Source organism: Kogia breviceps, chromosome 9 (genome assembly GCF_026419965.1).
Source record: "Kogia breviceps isolate mKogBre1 chromosome 9, mKogBre1 haplotype 1, whole genome shotgun sequence".
Taxonomy (NCBI): Eukaryota; Metazoa; Chordata; class Mammalia; order Artiodactyla; family Physeteridae; genus Kogia; species Kogia breviceps.
Genome location: NC_081318.1, coordinates 29689806 through 29717571, shown reverse-complemented (window position 1 = coordinate 29717571; position 27766 = coordinate 29689806). Strand labels below are relative to the sequence as shown.

The 27766-nt window shown below is 36.0% G+C and overlaps 1 protein-coding gene across 2 annotated transcripts; it reads left to right on the top strand.

The window, feature by feature from the left end:
• The first annotated feature begins 1588 nt into the window (after window positions 1–1588).
• Window positions 1589–27598, top strand: ING3 (inhibitor of growth family member 3). Of its 2 annotated transcripts, none has more exons than XM_059075068.2 (12): window positions 1589–1739; window positions 1989–2060; window positions 4664–4764; window positions 6695–6760; window positions 15054–15150; window positions 16977–17048; window positions 18145–18264; window positions 18517–18674; window positions 19280–19473; window positions 20785–20977; window positions 23316–23354; window positions 25115–27598. In XM_059075068.2, the coding sequence occupies exons 1-12, from the start codon at window positions 1712–1714 to the stop codon at window positions 25229–25231; spliced, it is 1257 nt and encodes a 418-aa protein (XP_058931051.1). In that variant the 5' UTR covers window positions 1589–1711; the 3' UTR covers window positions 25232–27598. The 2 variants fall into 2 exon arrangements, with proteins under 2 accessions (XP_058931051.1, XP_058931052.1); XM_059075069.2 differs by having other exon boundaries at window positions 18616–18674; window positions 25115–25329.
• The last annotated feature ends 168 nt before the right edge of the window (window positions 27599–27766 follow it).

Genomic DNA, 27766 nt, shown 5'->3' with positions numbered 1-27766 from the left:
AGTATTTGAAAAATTTGAGATGGACCATATAAAAGGAAGACTAAGTGAAATGGGGTTTAAAGTGAGAAAATCTTATCGATATCATATAGATGTTCTAAGAAATAATGGAGAAAAATAAGAAATGAGCAACTCTAAAGAGATAATGGCTGAGAATTTTCTACAATTGTTGAAGGGCATTATTCCTGAGATTTAGAAATCCTCTCAAATCTTAAGCATGGTTTAAAAAAATTTTTTTAAGGAAAGAAAGAGGAAGGGAGGAAAAGAAGGAATTCATACTTAGATTCATCACTGTGAATTGCAAAAATATCAAAGAGATCTTAAAAGCAGCCAGAAGAAGAAAGGGAGGGAAGAAGTAAGACTGAATGCACTAGATTTTAGATAAAAGTACAGAAAATAAACTAGGTAATTCTTATTAGGATTGAGGTACGTTTCCTTTGAGATTCATCAATATGACAGGTAAGTATCCTGACTAAGAGCTGTGAAAAAGTCTTGAGTACAAGAAAAGGTAAAGGAGGGAGAAAGGAAACACATGCATAAAGTGTTTCAACTCCAATCTGAAAAACATAAACAGAACATTAAATTATGAACTAAAGACACTTCCCTGAAAAAAAAAGAGTTAACACAGTTGTAAAATAATAATACCCAATCTCTACTGAGTGCAAACGTTTTAAAGAAAAAGGAAACAAACTGAGCAGTGAAAGGCTAAATATAGCACGGTTGAACAAATGCGGGGAGTAGTCGAAAGATTAAAAAAAAAAAAAAAAAAAAAAAAAAGACGACTCCCGGGACTACAGACGTCTAATACAGGCTTTTTACTCAACGTTATCTAGTTATTGCTAAGATAGCCCAGTAGATAGTAAGGTTTCATCCGTTATTTCTGCTTGCTCACTTTTTTTCTGGTTCAGGTATATGTACAGATCAATTATATTAGAATGAAGAAGAGACGGACCGCAAAATAGCATGTATAAGAGGCTATTGAGAAATATTTGTTCACCTTTTAATAAGGGAAATACATATTTATTCCATATTCTGAGTGTAAACTATTTTAGTTACATGGCAGCCAATCTATCGTCCCATTTACATCTTTAGGAGCGGATACGGAAGATAAATTCCAGCAATGAGTTCTGTTTTAAACAATCTCAATTGCCCGAACTTTGCTGATAATTCTAGCGTTAGAACCTTTGCAGTCTGCCTAGCACTACTTGAAATCCATGACTCACAAACGCCGGGGCGTGGAATCACGGCAGTAAAAAACAGGTGAAAACTTGTTCCTAGTTGTGTTCTGCAGGCGCATACAACTCCCGTCATTCCCCGTGTAAATATCAACAAATAAACAGAAGCACCGCATTTCAGATTCTGTTGCGCACCGTTCGCAAAGGCGCTTGGTTTTTGTAGTTTCCACGTGGAGGACTGCCAGCGTGTTCAAGCTTGCCGGGAAGGTGCTAAAACTACAATTCCCACAAAAGCACGGGGGCGGACTCCGCTCGGCTTACGTCATTGCTTCAGCCAGCCAATGACCGCTCCGGGCGGCGGTGAGGCAAGCGCTGTCAGGAGCCAAAGTGGTTTTTTTTTTTCTTTTTTTTTTTTTCCGCCGAAGCCGAGCGGGCGCTGCTAGCGGAGGCGCCATATTGGAAGGGACAAAACTCCGGCGACAGCGAGTGACACAAATAAACCCTTGGACCCCCTCGCTCCCCCAGCTCTAAGGGCCGCGATGTTGTACCTAGAGGACTATCTGGAAAGTGAGTGGGCGGCGCTGGCGGGCCCGACTTGGGGACCTGCGGGCGGGCGAGGGCGGGAGTGGACGGGCTGGCGGGCTGGCGGGAGGGAGGGGGAGGCGGGGGATGTTTCTTTCTCACGGTAACTGGCAGCCTCGCTGTGGGCTGCCGGCTCCCTCGACCCCCCCTGACGCACGCACGCATGCACGTAGCGACGTATGCGCGTACTTTCGCCGTTGGCCCCGCCCCTCTGACGGACTCTCCCTTTGACAGTGATTGAGCAGCTTCCAATGGACCTGCGGGACCGCTTCACCGAGATGCGCGAGATGGACCTGCAGGTGCAGAGTAAGTCGGCGCGTTTGCCCTTGTTCGCTGCGCGCGTTCAGTGCCAGACTTACTTGCCATCGACGCCAGCGACTCTGCTCTTTGGCTCTCATCCGGCTCACTCGCTAGTACAGAAGGAGTTGTCCAAAAGAACCAGCAATGCCAAATCTTGCCTCTTCTGTCTCCCACGCTAATTTTCTCCTGGCTTTTACAAGAGAAGGTGGCATTAGAGCACGTGTGCTCCTTTCTCGAATTTGGGACTGCAATAAAAGTTTCTATACCTTCGTTGAGAATGTAGATATGTTTTAGTGCACATCGGCATACATGTTACGAAGATTTTGACTTGAGACTTCATGTATAGAACATAGATTTCAGCATTTATATTTTTGTTGAAGTTCATGCTAATCAAAATTCAAGAGCGGACAACACATAGAAGCACAGGTTATATGTAGTTATCTAGAGACCCTGGTGAACTTGGAATGTCGCAATTGAAAAGTTACACATTAAATGACACATTCTCAACTGTCAACAATATGGTAGTTTCTCAGTCAAAATAAGAAAGTAAATAAAATTTTACTGTAAAGTTTCTTGTCTGCTGTAACAAAAATTTTGACTTTTCTTCTTTCAGTTATAGCTTGATAGTCCGGAGACGTGTTCCCCAAAATAACCTTGCTCTTTCATAGAACAGTATTTAATTTATTTGATCTTTTTTTTTCTGTGAAGTTCCTTTAAAGAGTTTATGATTCAGAGGGGGTAAAGAATAAATACCTTTGGAGATAACAAGGAAAATACTTAGAGCAAAATTTCGAAACAAGGAAACAGCGCTGAGTAACAAATGTATGTCCATCATGCTCTGAAAGAACCTCACACACCTTCCCCCTTTGTGAAATGAATATAATATAGCTGTTCCAACTATCTTGTAGAGATACTATATTAAAAATTTTAAATGTGAAATATACGATACACAATTAAAATGTATAATCAAGTGTACTTTGTTGGCTTTGTGTCCCTCCTTTTGTTTGGAGAAATGTAAGTACTCCTTAATTGTTTAAATAATATTAATGGCTGGCCTTCATGGGGTTTATCTGCAGAAGATGTTTCTTGATCCCATGTGGACCAGCTATGTTTGGAGTATACATAGAATTAGGATTGAGGTAAGTTTCTTGTGCTGACAGGTCGTCTTCTTAGAAAAGTAGGGGTGGGGGAAGATCTGGGTTTTGGGGTATGATAGGGAAGAAAGGAGTATCATGGAAAGCGATCAGAAAGCAGAACATTCCAGAGCGTGGGAGTCTTGAGGTAGCTAAGAACCTGCCCCCCCGCCCCTGCTTCTCTGCCCCACCATGCCACACACACTTCCATACCCAGTGTTCATGAATATTCTTTTCTTAGCCTCCTGTCGGTTTTATGTGGTGCATAATACAAGGTGATAAATCATGGAAATCACCTTCTTCTGTTCAGTGGATTGCAGTGTGGAAGTCTGAATTGTGTGTTGTTTCTCCAGCTTGCTCACGAAATTCATTTTAACTTTAATGTAGTTGAAATGCTAAAGTAATGTTTTCTACAGGATTGAACATAGATTTTGTCATCAGACAGATTTATTCATTTATTCATGTATTCATTTATTCATTTTAGGGCTTTACTAACTTGTTCATTGGCCTTGACCACATTGCCACTTCTGAGGGATTTTTATTGTCTTGTGGATTAAAAGAAATACAGATAAATTAGAACGTTTAGTACCTGATACGAAGTGGGCATTCAATAAAGGGTAATTGTTATTTTATACTTTATCATTACAAATGTTAAGTCCTCTAGCAATTTGGACTTGATTATGTAAGTTAGAGGTTTTTTTAACTTGCATTTTTTACAATAATTAGAATTATCTAAAGTGAATAGGTATTATGGATTAACAAAAGATATCTCTTTGTCAAATAAGTTAGGCAATGCACTATTATGCACTGCAGATCTCCAAAGCAGTATAGTAAAATAGTTTTCCTCAATTTACATAGCAGCAAAATCCCTTTTATTTATTTTTCCTTTTTTAGCGGACATAGAATGAAATGAATATTCTTAGCACACACTTCAGGAAAAACTTATCTAGAACAAATAATAATGTGCGTTAAGTGAACAAATGATTGTACCTACCACGTTCAGTCATGATATGAGATGATGGGGTGCTTAATGGTATATAGCAAGAGGTCGAAACCTTTTTATCACATTTTCTTATTGAAATAAATGTGAGGATTATCAAGTGGTGATTTCAATAAGAAATCGTGTTTCAGCATATTTGGCTGACTTTATACCATTAGCTTTTGACACCAAGCCTGTACTATTCAACAACTATGGTGTAGAATCTATATACATTGTTGATTACTTTGACTATTGGAAAAAGTTTAGAAGTAACAACAAAAATAAATTGTCAGTAGGGAAAATTGTTATCTTTTTTTTTTTTAACTAAGGTAATTAAGGCACCATATATTTACATTATTAGAACATGACATATTTAAGTTACAGACCAAGTAAAACAGTGTATGTGGTCAGATATTTTTTTTTCTTCACATCAAAGCATGTATATTTAGTGTATGAGTTTGGTCATCTAAATATGAAATGCTTTTATTATGTCCTAGATGCAATGGATCAGCTAGAACAAAGAGTCAGTGAATTCTTCATGAATGCAAAGAAAAATAAACCGGAGTGGAGAGAAGAGCAAATGGCATCCATTAAAAAGGTATGTTCAACACTCTGGATGATTTATGTGAATTTTTGAGACCTCTGAGTAAGATATTTTAAAATTAAATAGTTTGGGGGATATCAAAATGAGGGAAAGTTATCAATAGCTCTTTAGAGTTTAAACGTGACTTATAAAATTAAAAATGATGTATTAAATGTCAGAGCTTCAGGTATAGGAATTTTTTTAATATATATAAATTTGTTTATTTATTTTTGGCTGCGATGGGTCTCTGTTGCTGCGCGCGGGCTTTCTTTAGTAGCGGCGAGCAGGGGCTACTCTTCGTTGCGGTGTGTGGGCTTCTCATTGCGGTGGCTTCTCTCGTTGTGGAGCATGGGCTCTTGGTGCACGGGCTTCAGTAGTTGTGGCTCGCAGGCTCTAGAGCACAGACTCAGTAGTTGTGGCTCGTGGGCTCTAGGGCGCAGGCTCAGTAGTTGTGGCACACGGGCCCAGTTGCTCCGCGGCATGTGGGATCTTCCCGGACCAGGGCTCGAACCCGTGTCCCTCACACCACTGCGCCAGCAAGGAAGTCCCAGGAATTTTTAATCGTTGAAGCATTTTGGTAATTCAGAAAATTATTTCAATAATTAGTGACATTAGAGAGTCACAAAACCATTTAAAAAGTACATTTTTTCTTTTAATTTGTTTTGTTCTAGTTACAGGTAATTAAAGTTGCCTTGTCTTTATATGTGTATTGTCTTGCAATTTGGGCCACAGACTGGGGTGAACATTATCAACTTTGAAGCATATTTTATATATTGCTAGGTACCTAGGTTGGTGGAATCATAGAAGAACAGAATCCTAAGAATTGAAAAGATCCTTAAAAAATATTTAGTTTAAAATTCTTAATTTGTACATCAGTTGGTCCTAGAAATACAGAATTCTTTGAGTTTTTGTTAGTTTTATAGTACTCAGAGCTCTCTTCCAGTTTAGAATGGCTATCAGCTCTCCCCTCAAGGTTTGCTTTAAAGGTGTGATCTAGTTTATTTGGGGATTCGGTAGAAGAACTACTCACAAGCCCTCAGTTTGGTCATGACTATGCCATTTGACTGTGTGACATGAGACAGGTCCTTTAATACCTCTGAGTAATAATGGCTCCCTTACCCCCAACCTTCATAGAATTGTTCAAGAATCAACTGAGAAAGAAATTTGAAAACTAGTTGTGTTGTTATTTTACCATATGGGGGGAATTTTATTTCTGTTAGGAGCAAAAACTTCAGAATCTTTTATAGAATTAGCCCTGACTTGGAGGATATCTGGAGGCCCAGGTTTGTATGACTATAGACGTCACATATATGCATCCTAAAGGCATTCATCATCCCTTTATCCTACTAGATTTTTGGTGTAGCACAGCTTGGATATACCCTAAAAGTCTGATACTTAATGGAACTTCATAGAATTTTTAAAAAATAATTTGCTTTATATGGGGGAGAAATCTAAAGTATAGGTTGATTGTATGAATTGATACCTAGCTTAAAATGAGAATTATAGAACAATTGGAAACAACGGACATGCAGGTCAGAATCCTTTCAATAGTTGCTTTTATAACAAGTTTTAAAAATGGATAGCATAAATACTCTTTACAAATTAGATAAGTCTTACATCTTAAATAGCATTTATTTTTAAAGAGAAAGAACTATTCATTGGCTCACATAACTTGTACTAGTATAGAGGCTAGATTTGGATGATATTTATTTTTTATTTATATCTTTTCTAGGAATTCTGAACATCTTCCTTTAATACTTGGCTGTTGTCTAAAATTTCTAATCCTACCCCATTCCCACCCTATCCCTAACTGGATTTTTATTGCTAATGTATAATGACTGACAGTGATAACAAACTATGATAATGAAAAATGCAGTTATATGTCCTGCATATACATATTTTTAAATTATTAGTTTATTCTTGAAACACGAATGTTTTTATTCAGGATTACTATAAAGCTTTGGAGGATGCAGACGAGAAGGTACAGTTGGCAAACCAGATATATGACTTGGTAAGTAAAATTAATGTGCATGCTATGCCGTATTTGAATTATGGATTATGTTTTAAATGGTATTGGCTTATATGTAATAGGAAGAACAGACTAAACTGAATTATTGCTCTCTTGATCCCATTTAATTTCCGAGTTCAGTGTCTACTTTTTGGTTTCTTTGTGGAAGAGAGCCAGGCACTCCACAGGCAGTAGGTCAAGAACCTTATATTTTAGCCAAATCTACATTGCTATAAGATTGTAGCCGATGTTAGGCTTTTTTTGTTTTTTTTAACAAAAATCGGTGTTTATTTTACTAATCCTTATCTTCTTAAGGGAGTGTGCTTACTTGCCTGATAAATCATCTTGAGATTGTTTCTGTGGCAAAATACACGTAAGAGTACTGTGTTGATAGTTCTTGGTAGTCTGATTAAAATGAAGAAGAGACTTATTTCAATCTGTGTTAATGGATAGCACTCAGCTGTCTATTAAGTGACGTCAGTAGATAGCGCTCAACAACTGGCACAGGTGGCAAAACGGGGAAACGTGATTAAATGAACTTTAAAAACAGGGTTTTTTACAGTAGCAGTAGCACTTCTTAAAGATTGAAATCACCAAGAAGACAGATATATGCAGTATTTCTCAAATTGGTATAATTATGGCTTTTTAACGTAAATCATCTTCTCCCAAAGTATATACTTTAGGAAATACTCATTTCTGATTCTCCCTCAAAGCAAGTTAAAGCTGAAGACAAATGCTCACTTTTGATTAACTTTAGCATGTGGATTCATATCTTATTTTTGTAGTCTTGTGTGGATCCAGTTTTATTACTGAACAGATATGTATTAATATAAATGTCATTGGTGAGCATGACACAGATAAAAGGTACATATCCCATATGGTATACATTGTGAATGCTATACTAAACTAGAAAACATTTGTCATGTAAAACCACAGAAAATGCTTAATTGTTTTTATATAGTGAAAATATTTTAATGGATATAAAGACCTAGGCTCTTTTGCTCATACAGTTAGTCTAAAAACAGTTTCAGAAGGGTAGGAATAAAAAAAAAAAAGGGGGGTAGAGTGGGCCGGTAGCTTGATTTACTGTGGAACGAAACCCAACAAAAGTTCTTAATTGTTTTGGTCTTGAATTAGGTCTATAAGCATAGAGAAAGACATTTATATTTGAATCCAGGACTAATTTGTTTAGTAACATTCTTTCTCATATGTAGTGACTAGGTGTCAATCTTTATTTAGAAACTACCTGCTTTTTAAATCATATAGTTCTTTGGTTCCAATCTTTTGTTTATATTTTATTTTACTACTTTTTACACCTTTATTAAAAGTACTTCATGCATTTAGAAAAAATATATATAACAAATATATGCTTTTTAAATGTGTGTGTTTGTGTGTGTGTATCCATCTCTTGTTTACAAACCACACTGTTCATCCACTGTGTACTTGGTGTAATGGAGTTTTATGTGGGTACAACGGAGGAATGAAGAGTAAATGCTATAAATGCTCCTGTCCTCAAGGCGTCTGTTAACTAGTTGGGAAGACATGCCCACAGAGACATGCCCATAAGTAAAATGAAGAGCCTGTGTAGAAACATGTTAAATAAAGATTAATACAGTTGGGTATTAAGAGGATCTGGTAAAAGACTGACCTTAGTCAAGCAGAGTTACTGTTGATTTCTTAGAGGGTATGAGATGAGTTTTGAACATAATTTATTCAGAGCCTCGGGGGCCTGGATTCAGGTATTGTATTGAGGGGAAAGCAGTTCATTCAGAGGTAATGGATAAACACAGAATGAAAATAAAAATTAGTAAATTCTTTGAGGAAGATAGGTTATTTAGGCTAGAGATTGAAGGAATAACAGGTGATGTATTAAATTTAATACAATGTAATTAATGTAATAAAAAGCAAGGACCCATAGTGGATTCTTGCAGATATGAGTTCAGCTTCTTCACTGACAGTAAGACTTTGGAAAAGTTATTTAATCCTGGAACCTCAGTTTCCTTATCTGTAAAATAGCAGTATTAATTTGTGCCTTAAAGGAAGATTTGAATCAATCTCTTTCTCTTTTTCGAAAGAGATATAGAGACAAATACAGATATATCTATATACATATGTCTATATCTGTCTCTTATCTATATCTGCACACACACGTGCGCACACGCACACACACACACACACACACACACCCTCGTAGCCACCCACCCACTCACCCCCTCGTAGCTTGGCAGGAAGTAAGCACTCGCTCTTTAAAAAGACTCACTAAATCTCATTTCTCTAACAAATTTTTTACTTTCCTGAAGCCACTCCTTCCCTTTCAGCTCTGCCAACTTAAACCTGTTTTTTTTTTTCCCCACAGTCCCCCATTATTTATTTCTAAGACTGCCTTTTGTCTTTTCTCTATTCTTTCCTATCTCTGTCCCTTTCTTTCCCTCCCCTGTTCTTTTTGTTACTCCCCGCCCTTCTTCCTTATTAAATACTCCATTACTATTCCAGGTGACCACAATATCCTTAATATAAAGTCCATTCTTTTTTTTTTTTTTTTTTTTTTTTCTTTTGCGGTACGCGGGCCTCTCACTGTTATGGCCTCTCCCGTTGTGGAGCACAGGCTCCGGATGCGCAGGCTCAGCGGCCATGGCTCACGGGCCCAGCCGCTCCGTGGCATGTGGGATCTTCCCGGACCGGGGCACGAACCCGCGTCCCCTGCATCGGCAGGCGGACTCTCAACCACTGTGCCACCAGGGAAGCCCTAAAATCCATTCTTCTTGAGACTTTATGTTAATTTATTATCCTCCCACCTTTGTGGCCTTTCTCAGTCTCCTTGGGTATCACTCAGAGCAGTTGCTGTTCCGAAGGGTTCTGTCTTTGACCTGCATTTTTTCTTACTCTGTTCAGTGGTTCCCATGCAAAGGTAGCTTTCTTCTCATCTTCAGCCCCAACTCCAGAGGCTGATGAGACCAGATGCCACATGGTGAAGCATTGTTGTGATGCCAGTTTTACCCCATGCCCACCACACCACCCAAGTTGAGAAACATTTCTCCATTACTTTTCCATGTGTGTGCTTAGTTTTAGCAGTTATGTAATAATTATTCTTCAAGCTCAAACTTCTCCTCCGAGTCTGTTCTTATCTGAGAATTCCTAGGCCCTAGAACTCATTGTATTAAGACTTAAAGTCTTCTCGTTTTACTTCTTTCACTAGCATCACTTCTCATGAATAAATAATTGTTAAAATGTTAAAATCAATTATACACTCTCATTAAATTCCTATAACATTTAACAGGTGAGAGCTTAGAAAGCTCTGTGCTTCAAAGGTGAATAAGATATAGTGTAAGTGTAAAAATACAGTAATTTTTATTTTTAGATCCTTTACCAAGTAAACAATGGTACTTGTATTTATACAGTTCTACCTAGTGGGAGAATGTAACTTTCACTCATACAGCAAATATTTATAGATCTCCAACTATGCATGGTCACTGGTGCTGGATGGGCAGTAATGATATAGACAGGCAATGAATATAGGCAGACTAGATTATTGGAGATTTTGGTAAGTGCTGTGAAGGAAATAAACATTTTGGAAAGAGGGGGAAAGAGTGAGTCACTGGGGGAGGCTTTAAGAGTCTACTAGTCAGGATGAGTGTAGTCTAAGGAGGTGACATCTGAGGCAGTACTTGGAAAGTGAGAAAGAGCCAGCCATGTGACAGGCTTAAGGAAGAACATTTCAGGCAGGTGATGGACCAAGTGCAGTGTCTGAGGTGCAGTGTCTCAGTCTCCTTGGGTAGACTGACAGGTTGCACCAGGAAAGAGGCCAGTGTGGTTGGTGTGTCATGGGAAAGAAGGGGGTGTGAGTGGGGCAGGCAGAGGCCAGCGTGCGCAGGCCTAAAAGCCGATGAAGCAGTGTTTTTAGTCTAAGAGCAGGGGGAGGCCAGTGAAAGGTTTTAAACAGAGGGGTGGGACACACCTTAGAGGACATTGTGTATATGGCTTTGCTTAAACATTATATTATTATGGAAATGTCAAGTAAGCAGCTATTATTGTTACAGGTTTTGAGATACAGCAATTGAGTATATAATTGTGTTTGATCTTGCCCCTCAGTGTTTTCTATAGCACAGTATTTACTTGTATTATTTTTCATTAAAATATTTTATTTACTTTTAAAATCAGTAGTAAGCTTTTTATTCCTGTGACCAGCACTGTACTGACTACCTCATTTATTAAGGAAAAAAATCAGACTTCATAAATATCCACAAATGAAGAAATTTGTGGAACTAGGGGTTTATTGGAACGAACTGACGCTTTATTCAAGAGGGTTTAGTGAAATTTGACTAACAGACAACAAAAAAATTCTCTCTTATTAAAATAATTTCCTTCCAGAATCCTGATGTTCATAGGCTTTAAACACTTTTTTGTGTTCCTCAGTCAGATGTCACTGTCATAAGGCCACATTAGATTACAATACCTAGTAAAGGTGATTTTTATATATGCTGATAAAGCTTGAGCTTTTAGTTAATGCTTGAATGGTTTTAGCAGTCTCTTACAGTGCTAAATACCCTTGAACTGGCTTCTTTTTTATATCCTGCTTTATTCCTGAGATGATTATATTTCAGGCCCACATTTTACCTATAAATTTGAGAATTTCTCATCTGATACTCTAATTAAGGAAATATATTATGTGAGCTTGACCTTTTGATTTGTCTCCTATCCTTATTGTCTTTTAGGAGAATGATTATATGTAGTTTATGTGCTAAGGCCTTAAGTATTTGATTCACCCTAAAGATGGATCAAATTTTCATCTAGTTTAAATATAATTCAGGATGTGAAGAATCATTTTCATGACTTACCATCAGAGAAATGATTTGCCATCATATTTCCTTTTTATTCCCCAGTTTACCCTCCTGATTCCCTATTACTAGATCTTTTCATGGATAGAAATTTCTCTCTTATTGCCATGGATTTCAACTTAGAACCTTGTAGGCTGAGTGCTCATTGTGAAAGGGCAAACTCGACATCAAACTTTTAGAATTTGACAGTGTTGGGAGCCATAAAATCATGGAAAAACTTTTAAAAAGCTATATTCAGTTCAGTTTGAGTCCATCAAGTGATACATTTTAAAATTTGAATATTGAAAACTGGGAGAGACAAAAGAGAAAGAAAGGATTACAGCTCTATGTAAAAATAATTAAAGGGTCAGGATTTTTTGTTTATTTCATGCAGAGGGGCCAAGAGGGTGACTTAAATATTTTATGATCATGAATATATTAACAAATAATGTTGACAGAATTTCCTTTGTCTCTGTAAAGGTCAGAAAAGGACAGTAAATTTAAAGAAGTTATGATTTGGGGTTGTAGGATATGATTTAGGGTTGTAGAATAAGGAACTTTTGTGGCTAGCATTTATTGACATTAAGTGGGGAACAAATCAATAATTAGACTCTGTGGTCAGCCTTGTGTTAGAAATCTGCGGTTAATGGAAAATCTCTCGATTGGATCAGTACCCTCTTTACCACTATAAATCAGTCTTACAGGGTCAGGTATTTGTAGAGGGCTACGGTAACTTGGGTTCTTGCTTCACCTGATATCTGGGGGCCATTATGGTGCTTAGCTAGGATAGGTGCTTTACCCATTCAGAATCATGTAGGTAGAGGGAATGCACTTAATAATAGGTTTCAGATACGTTCAGTGCAGCTCTTGCTATTGCTGTTTAATACTGTTTAAGTATCCTGCAGCTTTATAGTTTAAGTTAAATCTTGTGGTCAACTTCTTTCCAACTCCTAATTTGATTTAGTACAGCAGTGGTGAATCGCATACAAAGAATTCTCATTGTTTGATAATTGTTTATAATATTAATCAGTTCATAATCTTTTTTACCTACCAGGAAGTGGGAATGATTGAAAGCTCCCTTAACAAAACTCCCCACCACAATGTGGTTAAGGCTTTTCTGTATCTGTTTATTTTAATTGTGAATTCGAGTTATTAACTCTTTGGGTTCCACTGCTTTTTCTGAACTATCTAATATTGGGAATTCCATCATTATTTCCATGTTTTCAGGTATAATAAACATTATTAGTGCTATCTTAAAAGATAATTAAGCAATTCTTAAATGCAGGGGTTGAATGAGTTAGGGAGGTATGTATGGTTTCTTCTTCTCACCTCGATACCCCCTTGCCCCCAACCGAGATTCTAACACTTCCTGTCTCTTCTGTCTGCCCCTATGACAGGCCACACCAGACTTTGTTTTTCTCTGAGAATTCTGTTTGTCTTCTTGTCTCTATACATTCTTTAGTTCTTTAATTATCACTCCTTCTTTCCCCCTGTTTGAAAACAATCCATTCTTCACTGTCTAACTCATTCATAATTCCTTTATGTCTACAATAGCCCAATATTATATTTTTTCTTTATGTGCTACTTCTGACCCTTTCTCGCTGTTTTTTATTTGTTACATCTAGGAGATTTTTATTTATTTGTTTGTTTATACCTTTACTGTGTTAAAAATCTTACATAAATCTTGATTTGTCAGCTAAATTTTAATTCCTATGAAGGCAGGGATTCTCTCATTCTTCAGGTATTCTCCGTTTACCCAGTGCCAAGCACACGATAGGAACTCAATATTTATTAGTAGTATAGTTGTGGGTTAGAAAGGTGGTGGAGTATTTTCATTGTATTAAGTAGACTTGGAATTTAAATATGAGTGTTTTTTCTGATTTCCCTTGAGATTAAATTTTGACAATGTAAGAGGTATTCTTGAATAACAGGTCTGTGTTCACACTTTATTATTGGAAGGGAGTTTCCATTAAAAAGGATGCTCAGTTACCTGCAGGTTCTGTGAATAGTAGCATGTGTCTATAATACGTGACCCTATAGAATTTTAAATATTGTAATTACAACTTCTTCCAAGCTCTGAAAAATTATGTGTGAAGATGGAAGGAAAATTGGGCCTTGAATTATTGAAAAATCATAAACCAGCATCCCAACGATTACTGTTAATATACAAAGTACAAATAATAAGACAATATTCTTATTTTGTTCAATTTGAATTCTATTACTTTGAGTTAAAAAATTGGCTTCTGCATGTGGAAGTTCAGAGGGCAATGTTAGGTATAAACAGTGAAGCACAATCTATTACAAATAGATCAGAGTTAAGTCTCATTTTTATAATGCACAGTTATTGAATTTGGGCATGTTGCTTAACCCTTCTGAGCCTTAGTTCCTTCACTTATGAAATGGAGACAGTAATAACCTATCTCAAAAGATTAGAGCAGGGACTAGAAAACATAAACCTTTCAATGCACCAAACACATTAGTGGCATCTAACACCCGCAAATTGTCTTTTGCTACTCTTCTTCCCCACTCCCTCATTTAGATACACATTATTTCATCGAAAGTCTTATTTAAATTTTTTACCCTCTGGTGTATCATAGCATTTTGACATTTGTGAGGAAGTTACTCTTAATTATAACAGTGATTAAGAGGGAAACTAGAGTTTGAAAAAAAGATGTTGACAATAATGTGACATGAATTTTTTCAAGACTTGGTGTTTTTTGGTTTCACTTCAAAGTAGTAAATTTGAATAAGTATTGAAAAAATTTAATATTAAGCTTTAAAAATACATTAAGACTTGTTTCTAGTTTGAGGTGTCATAAAATTTTCTGAAATCAGTCCAACGATCTCTAGGTGGATGAGAAAATACAATTTTGTCACCTTAACCAAGGGCAACAGTATTACAATAAAACCCTTTTGACCAAGCTCTTTGTGGAATGCCATTTTCTGGCTAAAAACCCCTTTTGTTTCAACTCTTTACATAAATGTTTACAAGTATAATGGTCCACTTTCCTGCCTTAGAGAAATGTATGTATAGAATATAGGAGCCTCTTTGTTTGTAGACTGAGGATCTTTCATTCCTTAGTGTGACAGTTATTATGGTCTGGCAGTGTGGATGGCCTTGTTATAAGTAGGAGATTAGGCCAAAAGTAATCGCAGGGCATACTAAGAACTGTTACCAACCCTCCTGTACCACCCACCGCCCATCTTTGCTTTACTTTTCATATCCTACTTCTTCCAAACATTTTCTAACAAATTGCGATTCTGGTTTCTTAAAACTTAAAATTTATTCAAGGAAACTTCGGAGATACCTAGCCTAGCACCCTCATGGTATAGATTAAAAACCTGCGGTGTAGGTTAATTGACTTGCTCAAGGATGCAAAGAAGATGCACTAAAAGAAATAAAGATTTAGGTTTCCTCATTAAAGTGACACTTTAATAGTGTCCCAAATTGTGGTGGTTATCTTTGATCTTCTTTGAAACAGGTAGATCGACACTTGAGAAAGCTGGATCAGGAACTGGCTAAGTTTAAAATGGAGCTGGAAGCTGATAATGCTGGAATTACAGAAATATTAGAGAGGCGTAAGTAAAATTTACAGTTTTGCATCAATGTTGGACAGTGCATGTGCACATCATTGAGGAGACACATGTCCCACAGAGGCTTCTCAGATCCTGCTCCTTGGTGGACGGTGGTACCTGGGTGGGATAGCTTGGTCCCCAGCAGTTGGACTGTTTGGGTCACGGATACTTGGAGAGATAATATATCATTCACTCACTCTGTATGAAAACAACATATAAAGTCATTCCATTTTTTAACATGGATATATGCTAGTAAGATGAGTGGTAGGAACAAAGATTTAAAGGAATACAACCATCTAGAAACAAGTCAGCCATCTGGCATTACGTGTTTTGACTTTGCCCTGCCAGTTTATGCACTTAAGTGTTGAGGAAGGTTATTATTTTTTCTTCTTAAGGACTGCCTTAAAGCTTTCCCTCAGCTGTGTTACTAAGAAAGATTTTAATGAGTTCTTCAACACTTCCTCTTTTTCTCAAGAAGTCTTTCCTAAACTTTCTCTTATCAGCAAGAAACCATTTTAATATTTCTCTGCAAGACTCGACTTGATCTCCTGCTATAATTTACTCTTATCGCTTCTAGGGTTTAACTCAGGAGACTTCCCCAAAATGGAGACAGGAGCTCTGTTTCTTTAACTAATTTAGCTCTTCTAGCCTAAATAGATAACGTCCATAAAAGCAGATAGTGCTGTGCTAAGCCCAGAGTAGGCACTCACTAAATGTTACTTGAACCAAGTCAGTATTATGGCTGATTTCTAGTAGAATTTAATTAAAGGATTCAAGCATCTCTTTTCTTGGTGCATTTCAACAACAAGAAATAGGTACAGCAACACGTACCTATTTCTACACACAGATGAAAGGTTTCTTTAGAGTGTTAGGTTACATATATCTCTGTTTATATGCTCACTAGACATCAACTAGGGCAGCAACCACACATGAATCCATCTTGGTACCCATAGTTGCATGTTTGTATTCAGAAATAGATCCATCATTTTAGATGATCATCTTATTTATTTGTGATATTATTCCAGGGGGACCCTGTCTGAAGATAATAAGTATTTTGAGACAAAGTAAAATATTTTATTTTATGTTTTTGAAATGCTGATAGTAGCTGTGAGTAGCAGTAAGCCATGCCTATTCAGTACTGCAGGAAGGTTAATGAAGCATCCTCGGTTAGGACGCAGACATTTGAAAGTAAATTAGATCAAGTTATAAAAATTGCTCCACCCTGTGCCCTGCCATAATTTCATCTCAAGGGATCAAGATAAACCCAGGAAATTTCTTTAAAAGTATTTTAAAGCTTGGCGGTAGGGATTCTGTACATCACTTTTCACAAACAAAATCCCTAACTTCTTTTAGGAAGTCTTTACTATCACATGTCATTTTAATGATCAAATAATTTTCTTTCATATAGTAATGTCCCATTGCCTAATACTTTAGACTCTCCCATTAAAAGGTCTTCAGCTCAGTAACTCTAGGTTGAGATTTTCAGATCAGTAATGGAGTTATAATACCCATTCATCCACTTATGTGGTACCAAATGTCATGAATTCCCTAACTCAGACATTAGCATGCCTTGACCCATTTTGTACTTAAGGTGAATATTGAAAAATTGGTTACTTATTGTTTAGTAAGAGGATCAGATTGGCTCAGGGTAAAATTGGCAGTGGTGACCCCTAATGTGTTTGGCTAAAATGATACAGGCATAGGCATCAGAGCTTGCCAGTCCTTTGCTGGTTAAGGGTACAGAGTGCCTGTATTTGATTGATGTGTAAAGTTCTGTGACGATATCTCATGTGGTATATCTCTATGCCTCTTTTTTTTTTTTTTTTAAGGATCTCTGGAATTAGATACTCCTTCACAGCCAGTGAACAATCACCATGCTCACTCACATACTCCAGTGGAAAGTAAGTTTGATTTAGGAAAGCTAAAATTTTAAAGACAATTAACAATTCATCATATTATCTATGTATTCTCTTTCACTAGCTTTACACAACCAATTGAGAAACGAATATCCTCTCCTTTTATTTTGTGAGATGTATTTTTTTCATTGCAATTACTGACAGATTTATCTTCTTCATTTGGGAAGAGCATATTTGATTTGGGAACAGGTAGTCTGTTTTCCCTGGAATTCATTGCAGAAGAACGTGTGGTACTAGTAGCAGTGTATACTGACTGACTACATACAGATACCTGATTCTCTCCAGGGAGTGTTAGAACTAAGCCAAACAGTAAACTACTTGATTGTGGGCTCTTTGTCTTTTTTATCCTTGCTTTTCAGTTTTTTAGCTTACTAATTTTTTAGCTTACTATTTACTATTTTTTAGCTTACTGTTGGCTTATAATAAAGCCTCAAATGGTTGGTGAGTTAGTGAGTAAATGAATAGTTAGTCAGATGCTAGCTGGCTAGATGACCGTATTGGTGCCTTTTTTGTGTGTGTGTGTGGTACGCGGGCCTCTCACTGTTGTGGCCTCTCCCGTTGCGGAGCACAGGCTCCAAATGTGCAGGCTCAGCGGCCATGGCTCATGGGCCCAGCCGCTCCGCAGCATGTGGGATCTTCACGGACCGGGGCATTAACCCGTGTGCCCTGCATCGGCAAGTGGATTCTCAACCATTGCGCCACCAGGGAAGCCCTGGTGCCTTTTTTTGACAGAGCAATTTGATATAAAAGAAAGATTGATTGAAAATTATTTTAAATTGTAGTTAATGTCTAGAAAACAAAATTCTCCTCATGTTATGTGTGAAACCATGGTGTATCATGGGTTATCTTCACTACTTTGCTATTAAAGTTTTTTAAATGTCCGAGCTAGTCTGCTCTTACTAAAACAGGTGACACAGAGAGTTCTGTTTGTCCTGTCTTGTCAGAAAACATAATGTTCTGTATTCCATGAGGACCTCAGATCATAACTGTATCAGTTTATAATCAGATGAAAGTACAATATTATGCCTTGTCTATAGTTCTCTAAAATTTAAAAAAATTTGAATTTTTAATTTATATTCAGAAAGGAAATATAATCCAACTTCTCACCATACGACAACAGATCATATACCTGAAAAGAAGTTTAAATCTGAAGCTCTTTTATCTACCCTAACATCAGATGCCTCTAAGGAAAATACGCTAGGTAAGTTTATTATCTTAAATATGATTGTTTTCTTTTTTTGTTTGCATTAAAATAAAGGGAAATGACAGCAATTAAGATTAATTATACAGATTCTTTACCTGGTTAAAGTCTACCGTAGGAAGAAAGAAGCAAAAATATGACATGAAAATTTTAAATTTAGTGATTATATCTGTGCTGAGAACTAATATATTTTAAGCTCACTAACTTTATGTTCTCTCTAACCATTTTTATTGCTTCTTTAATTCTATACAGGTTGTCGAAATAATAATTCTACAGCCTCTTCTAACAATGCTTATAATGTGAATTCCTCCCAGCCTCTGGCATCCTATAATATTGGCTCCTTGTCTTCAGGAACTGGTGCAGGGGCAATTACCATGGCAGCAGCTCAAGCAGTTCAAGCTACAGCTCAGGTAAAAAGGAAAAAGGTTTGGAAACAATGTTAAATTTTATCTGGATCCTTGGCAAACTCAAATAGAAACAACTAGATAGGAACAAAAAGAGTTTTCTTGCATTGTAGAGTTTCATTTTTAAATCATAGTTTTATGATATCTGACATTTTATTTTAATGAAATGAATATGCAGAAATTCCCTGATTGATAATGAAAAGTAAAAAATAGATTCGTACAACCTCTTGCAGATCCCTTCTCATAGTAATTGCTCATGACACCCATATTCTTGACTGTAAGCCACAGCACCTGCTAGGACTACACTTTATTCTTTCTACCAGTTCCAGGGCTTTCTCTGTCGCCTCAGAGCTTAGGTTGCCTTGAGTTCGTTCACTTCTGTACTGGTTATCTGTATTCCAAATTAAGATACCCATCCTGTAGTTATTTCATAACTAGGTAAAAACTGATCTTAAATCTTTACATAAAGTAGCTTAAATTACAATGATGAAAATAATGGTTTAAACCAAATAATATTGGATAAGCCAAAATAATGCTGTAACTAGTAAGACTTGAAGAAGAAAATATACATACTTATATTTATTAATACTACCAATGAATGTCTTTCTAAGATGAAAGAGGGACGAAGAACATCAAGTTTAAAAGCCAGTTATGAAGCATTTAAGAATAATGACTTTCAGCTGGGAAAAGAGTTTTCCATGCCCAGGGAAGCAGCTGGCTATTCATCATCTTCAGCGCTCATGACTACATTGACACAGAATGCTAGCTCATCAGCAGCAGATTCACGGAGTGGGAGAAAGAGCAAGTAAGTTTTATTGCTACAGTAGCCTGTACCTTTACTAAGTATGCAGACTACCTGGCATCCAGCTGGGCTTCCGTATATTAAACAAAGGCAGCATGATACGATGGGTCAGGGTGAACTTTGGGGAGGTGGGAAGACATGACATTTCCTTCACACTGACTTACTTTGAAAGGGATGAAGTCTTTAAAAAGTACTAAGAGACCGTAATTTTTCTAGAGTCTTAAATTGGGTTTATTAATAAATGACTTCTCTTTACTTTCTTTTGTTCATTAAGATAAACCATTTTATGAAACTTTTTCTGCTTATAACACCTTATTTTGTCATGTGTTTCCTGGAAATTTTTTAAAATAAGATTCTTCATTTTTATTAAGAGCAGGTTGTCTTAATTCTTGGTATTACATCCCCAAAATTGAAATTATGAAAATATCTCTAGATTTTATAGATGAGACTCTTAGGATGATTATATAAAAACCCGAACAGCATTTGGCACCATCTTTCCAAAGTACCTGCATATGTTAGGTATTCATACGTAGTGAAAGTTCGAATGCTTGGCCAAAAGAATTGTATCATGATTGTATCATAATTTATTCTTTAAATGTATTGTATTTTCTGCAAGTAAATGTTGTATTTTCTGTGTTCCTGTACTTTCTGTGACTAAATCTCTAAAAGAATGATCAATGTAGAATTACCACAAAAGTGCTAAATATCTTCGAAATTCATTTAATGACCCAAACTTACCATAACTGCTGATGATAAATTTTTGTATTTTTAAAATTTATTAGCATACAGATAATGGTAAATTTCTTGTGAATTTTAACACTTTTTGTTTCCTGTCCTACACAGGTAAGTATTCACATGTCAGTTGATGATCATGATTATTTTCATCAAATGCTTCTGTGTATTTGTATTTTAGATTTTGATGAAGAGTATTCAGTTTGCTTAAAAATACAAAGAGTGTCTGTAAGGTAGCCATAACTAATACTAATTCTTAAAAGTATTACCTACAATTTAAATCAATGGTAAGTAGTAACTGATTAAAAATTTATTCTAAAAACTTTGAAATATTTTGAAAGACTTTCCTTTGAATATATTTGTTCTCCAGAAAACAAAAAAATCTCAGATAAAAATAAACTTATGAAAAACGTTTTATTGCTCTAAACAATTGTGCTTTTTAATTTGTTTATCAGATTATTTGAGTGTTAAATATTAATTTATACATTTAATGTTATTTCATATCATACCACTTACTGAGAAGTTATTTTCAGGTAACTTCTTATGGATGCTGAGCAAATAAAACTGATACTGTTTTTTCAGAAACAACAACAAGTCTTCAAGCCAGCAGTCATCATCTTCCTCCTCCTCTTCTTCCTTGTCATCATGTTCTTCGTCATCAACTGTTGTACAAGAAATCTCTCAACAAACAACAGTTGTACCAGAATCTGATTCGAACAGTCAGGTTGATTGGACTTATGACCCAAATGAACCACGATACTGCATTTGTAATCAGGTAAAAATCTGACATAGGTCTATAAAAGCATAATTTGAGTAAATTAGGAAAAAGAGCTACTCCATTTTTTTAGAGTTCTTTTTACTCCAGTTAAAAATACCTTTGCTTTTTAAATATATTTTCTCCTGCTTCTTATAAAAGCTGTTTGCTGTAAGTACAAAGAGTATAAAGAAACATATAAGTCATCCATAATCTCGGCCCTCAGATATAACCTATAATTAAACATTTTGATGTACTACTGCTATATACCCCACATGGATGTTGTCTTAGCCTGCTCAGGCTGCCATAATAAAATACAACAGACTGGGTGGCTTAAACAACAGAAATTTGTTTTCTCACAGTTTTGGAGGCTGGCTAGTCCAAAATTAAGGTGCTGGCCAATTGTATTCCTGGTGAGGGCTCTCTTTCTGGCTTGCAGACAGCCCCCTTCTTGTTGAGTCCTCACATGGTGAAGAAAGAGAGCTTTGGTATCTCTTACTTTTGTTATAAGGACACCAACTTGATTGAATTAGGGCTCCACCCTTATGGCCTCATTTAACCTTTATCCTCCTCACAGGCAGTCACATTGGGGGTTAAGACTTTAACACACGAATTTTGGGAAGGGACACAAACATTCAGTTCATAATACATATGTACACAGATACACACATAGGTGTATGTGTATTTGAATTTGACAGTTGGAATCATGGTATGTCCTTTTATGTAACTGGCTTTTTTCACTAAATCGTGTACTGAACATGATTTTTCTTGCCATTTTTTTCTTCTCACAGTTATCTATTATACTCTATACTGTAACTTATTTAGTCAATATTTAGCTATAAATTATTTTAGTGGTTTTATTTTTTCAAAATTACAGATAACATTATGGTAGGCATTTTTTATGTAATCCATTTCATACATCTAATTTCTAGGACAATCCTTTAGAATTTAAATTAAGTTATAAATATTTGATACCAACTACCAAATTATCTTCTAAAATTTATTACCGAAATTAATAAATTGATGAATATGCCTGTTTCCTAAACCCTGTCCAGCAATGCATTTTATTCTCTCTTAAAAACCATGTACCAATTTTGATAGTTTTGAATCACACAGTTGTTTCAATTTACCTTAGTAGTAAGATTGGATTTTTTTGGCCATTTTGATTTCTTCTTTTATGAGTTGGCTGATTTTTTCTATCATTTTTGTCACATATAAATATTTTGCTTGGTTTAGTTTTTTAATTCTAAAATTCCAATTTTATGTAGTAATGACTGTCAGTCTTTTGCTTTATGAATTCAACCATGGATTATATCCTTAGGAAGGCCTCTTCCCCTTTACCCCTTATAAATGTGTCTTGATTTTTAAATGTTTTGGTCTGTTGATATGCTTTAATTTATTCACATTTAAATCTTTAATCTGTCTGCAGTATATTGTGTTTAACAGTGTGAGCTGCCAGTCTAATTTTTAAGAATATGCCATTTAAGAGTTTGCTAGTTCTGCTGTCACCTGATAAACATTTTTTAACATTAATGATTAAGAATATCCTATAAATGTCCTGGCAGTAGAGGTAGATTACCTACAAAAGAACAAAATCAGATTCACCCTAGATTTCCCCTCTGTAACACTAAAAACTAGAAGTTGATGAAATATGTCTGTAAAGCTTTGAGGGAGAAATCTAAGTGCTCCCACCCCTGGCCCCTACCCCACACCCCCACAAATTGTTACCCAGAGAAGTTGTTGATCATGTGCATAGAATGGCAAACAGATATTTTCACTCATCCAAAGAATCAGGAAGTATGCCATCTAGTAAAATAAACTCTATCCGAAAATATATTCAGTTCATTGAGAACTTAAATGAATTCAGGAATTAGGAAGTCGTGCTGTAAAGTGCTAGTGAAGAACAGCAAAAAGAAAAATGAGAAAGGACATATAATAAATAGATAATAAGTTTAGAAGTTTCAGTGAAATGGGCTATTGACTGCAAAAATATAAATGACCTAACCTGACCCAAGAAAAAGTAAAAAAAAAAAAAAAAACTTAAGTATATAAATAATCAAGAAAGAAACTTAAAATCTTTATAAAAGAAACCACCCCAAAAGTTGGCTCCTTTGTCAAGGTAGTTTACAGAACAAATTCTTGCAGACTTTCAGAGTACATAATTTCTGTGTATCTCCCCCTGCATCCCAGTTTCAGAAAAAAAAACTATAAACTGTAAAACTATATGCCCTGTTTCTTAATGCAGTTGTATATTCAGTGTATTTCACTCTATTTTCTTAACAATATCATAGACAATTAATTTGGGTTTAGGTGCTTGTTATGTAGTCATAATACAAATATTTAATTTTCTTTGAACTAGGTATCCTATGGTGAGATGGTGGGCTGTGATAACCAAGATGTAAGTATTAAATTTTTCTATTTAGGAATGAAAAAAAATCACAGATTATTATTGCTAGAATGTATACTTCTTTGTTTACTGTGTCTCTCAGTATAAGAAAACAGGTTTGAAGTTATGTTAACTTTAATAATGCTAGAGTATTCCTCCCCCAAATAGGATAGTGTCCCTTAATGTATTCCCTATTTTAACTTTTTTAAAGCTAATTTTACACTTTTATGTGCAGATTATACTTCTCAAAAGGTGCGACGTTGTATGAAAATTAGAAACACCCTGCTCCCCTTTTGCCAAAGAATGCTGTGTTTGCTAGAATTCAGTTCACTTATCACAGTGAAGAATTGGAACTTTAGAACAGTACATTCTTTCAGGAAGCATGATGCTAAGGTGAAGGCTCTAACGTGGGTTATTTTCCTCCTATTAGTGTAGTATTTCCTAAGGTACTCTGCAAGTGTCAGCTGATAAGAGCCACTTCTGATATTAAAAAATAAAGAAGGTTTGAAAGAAAAGAATTCCTATTTATTTTCTTTGAAGCTTAATTTGGGTTAGAGATATGTTTTGAATGCTTAGAATATTTTTGTCTGGTAATTTCCACTCCCTTCTTACTGTCACACAACTCCGCCCCCTTTTGTCCATCTTTTCCTCCAGAGGGGTAACTGAACCCTGAATTCTAAAGAGGACTAATCAGTAATGTCAAGATCCTAAGGTTAATAATAAGAGTTTCAAATTTTTAAAACAATTTGAAAATTGATCAGGGTTGGCTCATGAAAATGTGTGCTTTCCTGACCTGCCAGGTTCCCAACAACACGTTCACATAGAGAAAGACTTTCCTTCCACTCCCTGTGTAGAACCACCGTGGGCTGTTTGTGATTATTGCAAAACCATTTCAAGAAGGCCATTGTAAACTGTCTTCTGGGGCGCTTAGTGCAAATGAGGGATGAGAGTTCTGTGAATACCCCGTCATACTCTCTCTGATCCCTGTCATTCCCACTGTGCTCTTCTAAGTGCTAAGACTTTCTGTGAAAGTGTAGAACCACTTAGTATATTGCACAGTGGAACTCTTTTTCTCTGCATATCTAGGAATAGATGAACCAGAAGGGAAACCCAGGGCAATCCTTTATGTCTTTAATTACAAGTAGCTTGTTCTACTTTATGAGGAAATGAATAAGGCTGACTATTAAATAAAATCTTTAAAATACATTTACTGCCTATGTGAGAGACCCATCTCGTTTCTTCTTGTCCTTATAGTTGGTATCAGTGTACTCTCCAGCTTAACAGAAATTAGTGAATTTGTGTTCATTATTGAAGATTATGGGAGTAGATTACATGAACCTCAGAGTTAACAAAGATGCATAATTCTCTGTGTCTCCATTTCCTCATCACTGAAACTTACCAGTTGGACTAAATGAACAATAAATCAGCTCCTAGATGTCAAAGTTCTGTTTCCATGGCTCTAATTATTAATATTTAGTCTGCTGGGCATTTTTTTTTTTTTTTTTTTTTTGCGGTACGCAGGCCTCTCACTGTTGTGGCCTCTCCCGTTGCGGAGCACAGGCTCCGGACGCGCAGGCCCAGCGGCCATGGCTCACGGGCCCAGCCACTCCGCGGCATGTGGGATCTTCCCAGACCCGGGCACGAACCTGCGTCCCCCGCATCGGCAGGCGGACTCTCAACCACTGCGCCACCAGGGAAGCCCTGCTGGGCATATTTTAACATACTTCCTAATCTTTTACTAAAAACGATTTCTGTGCATTTTTGCTTTCCAGTGCCCCATAGAATGGTTCCATTATGGATGTGTTGGATTGACAGAAGCACCAAAAGGAAAATGGTACTGTCCACAGTGCACTGCTGCCATGAAAAGAAGAGGCAGTCGGCACAAATAAGGGTGGTCATTGCATTTGAGAAAGAAAAAAACTCCAACATTTTATATAGGACTTTAAAAAAAAGAAAAAAAGAGAGAGAAGAGACAATGCATTTCCAGGCAACCACTTAAAGGATTTACATAGACAATCCTATAAGATCTTAACTTGAATTTTATGGGTTGTATTTTAATAATGTAAGTAAATTATTTATGCACTCCTGGTGTGCTCTGAATATTATTCCAGTCAGCCTTGGATTATTTCAGTGGCCAACATATGCAGACGTTTGTACTCCTCAACCATTTTCTCCAAGTAATGGGCATTCTATAATTTAGACTTCAAAGAATTCCAACGATGAAGATTTTAAGAAAAGTATTTTATATTCAACAGGTATGTTCTGCTGCATGTACTGTACTCCAGAGCTGTTACGTAACACTGTATATAAATGGTTGCAAAACAAAAAAAAGTCAGTGCTTCTAAAAAGAATTTAAGATAATGGTTTTTTAAACGCCTTTATAATAAGCTTTGTTTCTTTGCGAAACTAAATTCAGCGGGCTGAAGGAAATGGTTCATGTGATAAAGTGGGCTGGTGTCCTCTAGAGTACCTGGGTACATAAACAGAAATTCCTGTAGGTAAAAACTAATCTGTGCCATTAGTCTTTATATGTTTCTGCATCCAGATAGAGTGCAGTTCATGAGGGTGGGAGGGGGAGGGGCTGAGGGGAAAGGGTGTTTAAGTGATACATTTTTATACCAAATGTGTTTATTTTTTTGTGCAAGTAATCCTTAAATTGGAATTGTATTAGGTGTTAAAATAAAGTTTTTAAAAAATTGCTTGTATTTATACTTCACACTTAATAATGAAGATTTCTTAATTCCAACTAACTTCCGATTTTCATAATCTAAAATGGACAGAGACCCAGGACACAGAATGCTGCATAATCTGTTATTTCTTTAATAATGCTTGGAATTTGTGATATGAAAATAAGGGAAAGACATTTTTAATGCAAATTTGAAATGCAAATGTATTTTTCTAGAACATCTCCCTGACTTTTCCTTCAGTCTAAGGGACATGAAAGAAGTCTAACTACAGCAGATAAAATGAAAATAATGATTGTAGTTGTTTTGACTTGAGGCAGTGTGGCCAACTTAAGTAAAGAGAACCCTTGGATTGGAGCTTAAAATTCATTTCTCTTTTTGATTCTACCACATATTGGTATGACAGTTAATTCACATATTTAAAATCACTCTGGGCCTTATTAAACCAGTGACGGTGGCTTCAGGATGTCTATAAAGCACTCTTAAGGTTTTATTCTATAGGTGCTATTTAAATTATAAATTTTGCATAGTGAAAGTTTTATTTAAGGTATAATATCGAGTCTGGTCGATAGAAAAATCCTTAAAACTTTAGAAATACTTATTATGTCATATTTCTTTTATATTGAAACTTACTGGGCTCATCAGATTTCTGCTTTAATGAAAACCACTTATGAGCCTCTTAGAACTTATACAGAAAACTATGAAATCTATGCAATGCTACCCAAAGGGTATGGATTAGATAGGGGATTTCAAAGGTCTCTTCCAGCTTCAAGATTGCATAATTCTGAGCTGCTGCAGTCTGATTTTATAACTGGACAGCCCATAAAACTAAGTTAGGTTCATTTGTGGGTACTCATGATTTCGTGATACTCAGTATTTTCATGGAGATTTTACAAACCTTTAAAAAATAATATATAATGTAGTATTCAGTTAGTTTATTAGCATGTTGCCTGGAGATGCTCAGTGGTATTGCTTAATCTGTATATAACAACTTTTCCAAACTCATTTGTTTTATAGGAATTGGTCAAAGGGAAAAAGCCTTATGTACAGCCTTATTTTAAGAGAAAGCTCCTTGTCAGAGTCAAGAACATCCCTATTTCCAGCTGCTATAGCCCCTTTCAATGTGTGAATTCCACTACTTAACTAAATCACTCAGAAAAACATTTTGACAGATTTTAAGCTCAGATATTGAATATTTTATGAAGTGTGTATAAAGAAGTAAACCAAAATTTTGTGCAGTTATTTAGTAGTGGGTAGAACCTGTTAATATCTGAGATCCATACAATGGGCCAAACATGGAACTACCTCATCAAAAAAAGAAAAAAATGTGGCCAACTATTGATATTCTTTGTGACATTTACATCAAGGAGTATATGAGCATTTTTGGTATTATAATATACACATTCAAAATCTTTGTTGTACAAAACTCGTGTAACAGTTGGTGGCACAAAAAACCCAAATGTGGGTTCACAGTTTATAGGTGGTGAAAATTGAGGCCTTACTGCTGTGGAGTGTATATTACAATGTTCATGGTGACACATTTGAAGCAATAAATGGCTTAATTAAATGCCTAAATGAAGCTGAGTGTTTGATAAACATGCAGTCATTCTTTTTAAGGGCAGTTCATTTTTTTGCTCTTTTCTCCTTTAAAGAAATTCAACATACTTTAGATTTTTAACCATCTTTGTTTTGTGCAATGTTAGTGCTCTTTGCCCTTAGACCTCAGAAATAGTCTTCTTG

What these genes read in the sequence shown, in the direction of transcription:
- ING3 (XM_059075068.2), top strand. Translation starts at nt 1,712, where the DNA reads ATGTTGTACCTAGAGGACTATCTGGAAA. An exon ending in CCTAGAGGACTATCTGGAAA is followed by an intron (nt 1,740 to 1,988) that starts GTGAGTGGGCGG and finishes TCCCTTTGACAG; the next exon opens with TGATTGAGCAGCTTCCAATG. An exon ending in CAGTTCAAGCTACAGCTCAG is followed by an intron (nt 18,675 to 19,279) that starts GTAAAAAGGAAA and finishes TGTCTTTCTAAG; the next exon opens with ATGAAAGAGGGACGAAGAAC.